The sequence below is a fragment of the Bidens hawaiensis genome, unplaced genomic scaffold (assembly GCF_021521415.1).
Source record: "Bidens hawaiensis isolate Kalapana, Puna unplaced genomic scaffold, B.hawaiensis_p1.1 tig00038028_1, whole genome shotgun sequence".
Classification (NCBI taxonomy): domain Eukaryota; kingdom Viridiplantae; phylum Streptophyta; class Magnoliopsida; order Asterales; family Asteraceae; genus Bidens; species Bidens hawaiensis.
Genome location: NW_027496650.1, coordinates 87,387 through 95,784, shown reverse-complemented (window position 1 = coordinate 95,784; position 8,398 = coordinate 87,387). Strand labels below are relative to the sequence as shown.

At 36.6% G+C, this 8,398-nt stretch overlaps 1 protein-coding gene across 1 annotated transcript; it reads left to right on the top strand.

The window, feature by feature from the left end:
• The first annotated feature begins 365 nt into the window (after nucleotides 1-365).
• LOC143589911 (putative ABC transporter B family member 8) lies at nucleotides 366-7,959 on the top strand. The gene is made up of 8 exons (XM_077070537.1): nucleotides 366-617; nucleotides 1,003-1,057; nucleotides 1,157-1,335; nucleotides 1,653-2,110; nucleotides 2,673-3,213; nucleotides 4,155-5,618; nucleotides 6,304-6,719; nucleotides 7,387-7,959. The coding sequence occupies exons 1-8, from the start codon at nucleotides 393-395 to the stop codon at nucleotides 7,739-7,741; spliced, it is 3,693 nt and encodes a 1,230-aa protein (XP_076926652.1). The 5' UTR covers nucleotides 366-392; the 3' UTR covers nucleotides 7,742-7,959.
• Nucleotides 7,960-8,398: the final 439 nt, after the last annotated feature.

Here is an 8,398-nt window from a genome sequence, read left to right as displayed (position 1 = left end):
AACAATATTTAGTTTATAGTCATAGAGTATTTACTAGGGAAAAGTAATCACTAGCATGATTTTACAAACAAAAGCAAGATTTATGAAATAAAATATGAAATTAGTAGAAAACAAAAAGTAAGAAACCATGAAAAGCAATAAACAGTATAAGCATAAAATAATAGTAAAGGATCATTGCCAAAATCAACATCTTTTCCATGCTTAATATTCCACTTATGTACTAATTATTCATATTCAATTCTCTACACATCTTTTCACACATATAAAATATATACCAACCCAATAAGTCTAAATGCATATGCATATATATACATGCACTTACATCCAAACAAGGCAAAGGGTGGTTTCTGATACAGCTTCTGCTACTTGTTTTAGGAAGCTTCAACTAAAAGATGAGTTCTCCGACTAAGTCGCCGGTGAAGAAGTCGATAACGATAATATTCCGGTATGCGGATTGGTTCGACAAGTTGCTCATATTGTTGGGCACACTTGGAGCCATTGGAGATGGATTGTCTACAAATGTTTTACTACTTTTTGTTAGTAGACTTTTTAACCATTTGGGTTATGGCAGAAGTGTTCAAAAGAATCAAGACAACTTCATGGATGAAATCTCAAAGGTTAGCATGCATTTTATTCAACAACATATTATTCATTTATTTGTCTTCTAAAATGTGTACAATGGTGGCGAATTAATCTACAAACTGATTATAATTTCTCATTTTACAATTCTTTATTATAATTTAGTATTCTTAGTGTGTGTGTATATATATGGTGATGGCATATTCCGTCGCAAATGATTTTTTTTGTTGGGGTGGTAATTCCTGACAAGGCCTAAAACTGTACTTGAAAATAATCGGGTCCTGGCTGTAATATCTAGCATGTTTAATATGATTGTGCTAAGGTCATGTTCCAGTTGACCAGTTTAACCTGATTAATTAAACGGGTTGTGTAGAGCTGACTTGTTTAATCCATTTCATTTGTTTTTCTTTTGTGTTTGTACAGTGTAGCTTAGCTTTTGTGTACATTGGATTAGGAGTTATGGTGATGGCTTTTATGGGTAAACTTCTCTCTTTTCTTTATGTTTTATTTTGTTATATAAACACACAAAACCAATAGTGAGATTTGGTTTTCGTTCTTATGGAATTATCGTTTACAGAGGGGTATTGCTGGAGTAAAATAAGCGAACGACAAGTTTTGAAGATCCGATACAAGTATTTGGAGGCTATTTTGAGACAAGAAGTCGGTTTCTTTGATTCACAAGAAGCAACAACTTCGGAAATCATCAATAGCATCTCCAAAGACACCTCCCTCCTACAAGAAGTTTTTAGTGAAAAGGTAAAAAGTAAAAACACTCGATTTCTTATAAACATGTTACTTCTGTTGTATTTATCTCAAAAGGGTCAAATAAAAATTTTACCTAAGACTGCTCTAGTCATCTCGAAGCGTCAAATGAGCCGAAAGGTCAAACATGTTAAAGCCATCCAAAGTCTATTTTTAACGCATTTGTTTTAATTCGTTATAGTTAAAGACTCAAATTAGTTATTTATTAAATTTTAATAAAAGTAAGTGTTTTCATGTCAACCCGGCCCGGCCCGGCCCGGCCCTGCCCATTAAATAAACATCATGCTAATGTTTTGTTTCACCATGTATAGGTGCCAAAATTCTTGATGCACACATCTGTGTTCTTATCAGGACTAGCATTTTGCACATACTTCTCATGTAGAATGTCGCTCGTAGCATTCCCGACGCTAATCTTTTTGATAATCCCGGGGCTAGTTTATGGAAAATACCTCTTGTATTTATCGAAAAAGTCGTTCCAAGAATACAGCAAGGCGAACAGTATCGTGGAACAAGCTCTTGCTTCTATAAAAACCGTCTATTCATTCACGGCTGAGAAGACAATTGTCAACAAGTACTCAACGATATTGGACCGCACAACCGAAATGGGCTTGAAGCAAGGCATTGCTAAAGGCCTTGCAGTTGGGAGTAACGGGCTTTCTTTTGCGATATGGGCTTTGATCGCTTGGTATGGGAGCCGGCTTGTTATGTATAAAGGCGAAAGCGGAGGGCGCATTTACTCAGCCGGGCTTTCTTTCATTTTGGGTGGATTGTAAGCACCTTCACTAAAAATCTTTCTTACTAAACATTTCACTATACGGGCCGGTTCGGTACGTTTGTGGGCTAATATTGAACATATAACCAATACTGCAGCTTTAAGATTTTTATAACCTATGTGGTTCATTCGGGTTAACTCGCTTTGAATAAGTGCGGAACTGCGAATTCAAGTTAATTTTAATTAATAAATCAAATTATATTTGATTTAAAATATTAAGAATTCTTTTAACTTTTAGAGTATAAAAAGCTAATATGTTTTTATAAATAATAAAAAAATAAAACTAATATATCATACTTAAAAGAATATATATAATAAATCTTCTGACAGATAATATTATTAAAAAAAAAATAATGATTGGTTTTAATGTCGAATTTAGGTTAATTCGGTTATTTATATACATATAACCGTAACCGAACGATAAAACTGAATCGGTTTCTTAAAGGTTTTTTCAATTATATTTTGATTATTCGATTTTCTGCTCACCCTTATATTTTAGTCAACACAACCCGACCCGTATAATCCAACTGACTGCGCATTTTGAAACATTTATCTACAGATCTCTTGGTATGGCACTACCAGAACTGAACCACTTCACAGATGCATCAGTAGCAGCATCAAGAATATTCCACAGGATCGACCGAGTCCCAGAAATCGACGGTCATGACAGCAACGGGCTTATACCAGAAACGATCAACGGTCAGATAGAATTCGAAAACATTGAGTTCACATATCCATCAAGGCCAAACTGCATTATTCTGAAAGACTTTAACTTGAAAATAGAGGCGGGAAACACCGTTGCACTTGTGGGTGCGAGTGGGAGCGGTAAGTCAACTGCCATTGCTTTAGTTCAAAGGTTTTATGATGCAGACCGCGGTGTTATTAGGGTTGACGGGTTGGATATTAAGAAACTGCAGTTGAAGTGGTTGAGAACACAAATGGGATTGGTTAGCCAAGAACACGCGTTGTTTGGGACGTCGATAAAGGAGAATATTATGTTTGGAAAGATTGATGCAACGATGGAGGAAGTAATCGCGGCTGCAACGGCTGCTAATGCTCATAACTTCATCCGCCAGCTTCCGGAGGGATACGAAACAAAGGTACACTTGTTTGAACTGCACTTTTTCATGAAGCTAACAATAAGTCCACTAGTGAAGTGTTCGAGATCAGCTCACTAAAAGCTTGAATGCCCGAGTTCTAGCCTAAAAACAAGCATATTTAGTAAACGAGCATGAGCTGAAGATTCACTTATTGAGCTCGAGTTGGCTTGCGAGTCTAAATGACTCTATTATTTAATATAAATATATATTAAATGCTATGCAGTCGATATCGCCGATATATCAGTGATATATCGGTTATCGGTTCCTTGGCGAAATATCAGTCAAAATATCGGTCAGAATATCGGTATCGATAATATCAGTGATATTGACCGATATTTGACCGATATTGGACTGATATATCACCGATATTCGACTTATATATCACCGATATTCCCGATATCAGTGTTTTAAGTCTTAATTATCAACTTTTAGTGTTCAATGTTAGTGTTTTAAGTCTTAAGTAATTTTTACTTGTCACGATTATTAGTGTTTTGCAATTTGCAAAAGGTTTATTTGTTATTTAAATGTGTTGGGATCCGGGAAAAATAAAATTAACGTACTAAAAAAAAAAAAAAAAAAAAAACGTACTAAACATACAAATAACTAGAGTAATTACAGTTTTGAACTAGAGTAATTATGTTATAAAAAAAAACAATAGTGTAATAATAATTACTTTAGTTATTTGTACGCTTCTCACGATAAAAGTCATTTTTATTTGATCCAAACCCATATTAAATAACTATTATTATATATAAAATATATTAAGAATAACTAAATTTTATATATTAGGTTATATATAAGCATTACAAATATAAACATACATAAATTATTTAATAAATAATAAACGAGCAGAGCTTGAACTTGAAAAACTACTCATATTGATCCGATACCATAACCCGTCTTGCCGCACTATTAATGAGTTTTTTTTTTTTATTTTGAAGGTTGGCGAACGAGGAGCGCTTTTATCAGGTGGACAAAAACAACGGATAGCTATCGCTCGTGCGATCATTAAGAACCCCGTGATCCTTCTACTAGACGAAGCTACAAGTGCACTCGACTCAGAATCAGAAAAGCTTGTTCAAACCGCACTTGATCAAGCATCAATGGGAAGAACAACAATGGTTGTTGCGCATAAGCTCGCCACAGTACGAAATGCAGATGTCATTGCAGTTATGAATGAAGGTAGTGTAATCGAACAAGGCTCGCATAACGACTTGATTAATAGCAACACGGGTCATTATGCGCGGTTAGTTAAACTTCAAAGGCAGTTTAGCTCGTTTAAGGAGCCCGAAAATAATACACCGTTGGCGGTAAGGAGTAGTGCTTCAAGATTAAGCACTTCTAAGTCGAGCCCGGCTTTGTTTGACTCACCAATGATAGGTAACGAGTCGCCCTCGTTATCATCTTCGAACCACCCCCCACCATCGTTTTCTCGGCTCGTTTTGCTAAACTTGCCAGAATGGCGGCAAGGGGTGGTCGGTAGCCTGGCTGCAGCCACGTTTGGGGTGGTGCAGCCAGTATACGCATTGACGATCGGTGGGATGATTTCGGCTTTCTTTGTATCGAATCATGAAGAGATGAACGTGCGAATCAGAAATTATTCGATAATATTTTGTTCGCTTGCGGTCATATCGATTTTGGTTAATCTTATACAACATTATAACTTTGCTTACATGGGTGAACAATTAACAAAAAGGATAAGACTAAAAATGCTTGAAAAAATCTTAACTTTTGAACCGGCTTGGTTCGACGACGAGCATAATGCAAGTGGTGCGTTGTGTTCAAGGCTAAGTAACGAGGCTTCGATGGTCAAGTCACTTGTGGCGGACCGGATGTCGTTACTAATCCAAACGGGGTCGGGTGTGTTAATAGCTATGGTTATGGGACTAGTGGTAGCTTGGAAGCTAGCACTAGTTATGATCGCGGTCCAACCGCTCACGATTCTATGTTTCTACGCAAGAAAAGTGTTGTTGTCGACAATGTCGGCTAACTTTATCAAGTACCAAAACCAAAGTACTCAGATTGCAGTCGAGGCGGTTTATAACCATAGAATCGTGACGTCGTTTGGGAGTTTAGGCATTGTGCTTCAAATATTTGATAAGGCGCAAGATGGGCCGAGACGAGAGGCGAGAAAGAAGGCGTGGTTAGCGGGTATAGGGATCGGGTTGGCGCAAGGGCTAACTTTTATTTGTTGGGCTTTGGATTTTTGGTATGGTGGGAAGTTGGTTGATGCCGGTGAGATATCTGCAGGGGATGTGTTCAAGACTTTCTTTATATTAATAAGTACTGGTAAAGTTATAGCTGATGCTGGAAGTATGACTTCGGATATTGCAAAAGGGTCTACGGCTGTTGCGTCGGTTTTCTCCATTTTCGATCGTCAGTCGCTCATCTCGAGCAATGTTCATGTAAGTAACCAGTAAATCACTAAATTTTTCATGGGTCAGTTTTGAATCGATAACCCAACACGAAATTTTTCGTGGGTCAGTTTCGAATCAAACCCATTTAACTAAACGGGCCAGGTTTGGGTCAACTTGATGGGTTTCTTGGTTGACCCGTTTAACATATTTATTTCTTATTATAAAAATGTAAGTGTTATATATAAACATGTATTTTTTGTTGTAAAATGTAAATTTTAAGTATTAATATGTGAATTCAATAAAAAAAAATCTTTTGAGACAACAGGGCAATGTTCGAGTCAACACATGAATATGCGTGTCATGCTCGGGTTCACGTGTCATTCACGACTTTCAGATTCGGGTCGTGTTCGGTTTCGTGCCAAGTTGAACATGCAACTTGCAAACACGACCCATTTAACACCCCTACTTGTGTGCAAACCGTTTTAAACGAGCAAATAAAATGTGTTCACGTTTGTTCTTTTATTAATTAACAAACAGAAATGAAAGAACGAAGCATGTGTTTATGATCATTCTAGTAATTAAACGAACAAAAAATCTTGTTCATGATCGTTTGTTTATTAAAGAAACGATCACGAATATAAATGCACAAACGAAACATGTGTTTATCTTCGTTCATTTAATTTAATTAAACCAACAAACATTTCATCGAACACATTGCTTGCATCATTCACAGGATGAAAACAACTCCACCGGATCAAAGCTCCAAAAACTAACTGGCGGTATCGAAATCAAGAAAGTCGATTTCTCCTACCCAGGCCGACCCGAAACCTCAATCCTACGCGAATTTTGTCTAGAAGTAAAGCCCGGAACCAGCATTGGCCTAGTTGGTAAAAGCGGTTGCGGTAAGTCGACCGTAATCGCATTGATCCAACGATTCTACGATGCGGATAGAGGCACCGTGAAGGTTGATCGAGTGGACATTCGAATGCTGAACATAGAATGGTACCGAAAGCATATGGCACTAGTTAGCCAAGAGCCCGTGTTGTACTCGGGTACCATTCGGGATAATATTATGTTTGGAAAGATGGATGCTTCGGAACACGAGTTGGTTGAGGCTGCGAAAGCTGCAAATGCTCATGCTTTCATTTCGTAAGTATACCGTTGTTTGTGAGCTGCTTGAGATCAGCTTGTAAATAACTCAAACGTAAAAATAAACTTGTTTTGTATATGAGTTGGAGCTCGAGCTTCGTGAGGTTAAATCTTTATATGATATTATGATAAAAATAAAAAAACTAAATAATACATATTATTTTATATATGTTATAATTGAAAAATGAGTATAAAAATAATTATAAATTTAAATAAATTAATAAATAATATATAATAAACGAGCCCAGCCTGAGTTGAGCTCAAGTGTGCAAAACTATTCACGAGCAGGCTCGAGCTTTAACGAAACTGGTCGAGATCGAGCTCTTTGTAAGTAAAACGTATGAGTCAAGCTAGAGCCTAGTCAAGCTTTGGCTACGCTTTTTACACCCATAAATAAATGGTTTAAAGAAATCTAAATAATAAGTAAATTCAGAATTTAAAGCATTGAGATTTTAAAAACAAACTTAAATAATGTCTTCGGGTTAAAAGGGGCGTGTTCATGTCAACATGAGGAATGAATCTCATGTTTGGTTTCTTGTGCGTGACATGACTTGATTCTCCGATTGGTGTAAAATTCCTGGGTTTGTGTCGAATCCAACCCGACATTCCTCGAACAACCCATTTAGCAGTGTTATGAATAACGGTCGTTATTTTATGTCTTTTGTAGATCTCTTAAAGATGGATACGACACCGAATGCGGTGAAAGAGGTGTCCAACTATCAGGAGGGCAAAAACAAAGGATATCGATAGCCAGAGCAATAATCCGAGACCCAACAATATTACTATTGGATGAGGCTACAAGTGCGCTAGATGTCCAATCAGAGCATGTTGTTCAAGAGGCATTGGACAAGATTATGGTCGGAAGGACAACGGTCGTGGTGGCACATAGGCTAAACACAATCCGAAACCTTGATTCGATTGCATTTGTTTCGGAAGGAAAGGTTGTCGAGCAAGGGACTTATAACCAACTCAAGAACAAGGAAGGCGCATTCTTCCAACTAGCTAATATTCAAAAAACATGAGTATCATCTTTATTATATATGTAAATTTTTAGTAACGAGTGTCGTGAGATAACTGAAGATATGTGCTTATAATCAGGCACTGTCAAGTACGTAGTGCGGTTTTATGTCCATAACTAAGATGCGATGTACGACTAGAAGCTAGGGCCTTTAAGCTTAACTATCTATAAGTTGAACTCTAGCATTTGTCTCGTGAATGTGTTCATCTTTTCTTTTTAGCATTTTATACTTTGACCACTAAATAAAAACAACACAAGTCGAAAATGACGACAAGTATGACTTGGTAACTTAATACCGCGATACCAAAGTGATTACATGTGGCAATTATCAACACGACACGCACATACATTACCATCTGTTTATCCTCATTGTATCATCGATCTTTAGACACTACTTGAACTTCTTTGTTATAAGCTTACTAAGGATTAAAGTCGTTACTTTAAAATATGAATATCCTGATAATATGTAAGATGGTAAAACTAATTGATTATTCAATTTCAATAAACATTACAATATATAGAGATAAAGCAAGTCCGTAGGCTCGATATCAAAACTCTAAATGCTATATTCCAATACTCTCTGTAGTCAGAATGGTAGAAAATCGGACGCATTGACTGAAACAATACATAAAAAACATAAAAGAAAAACAATAATAAAAAA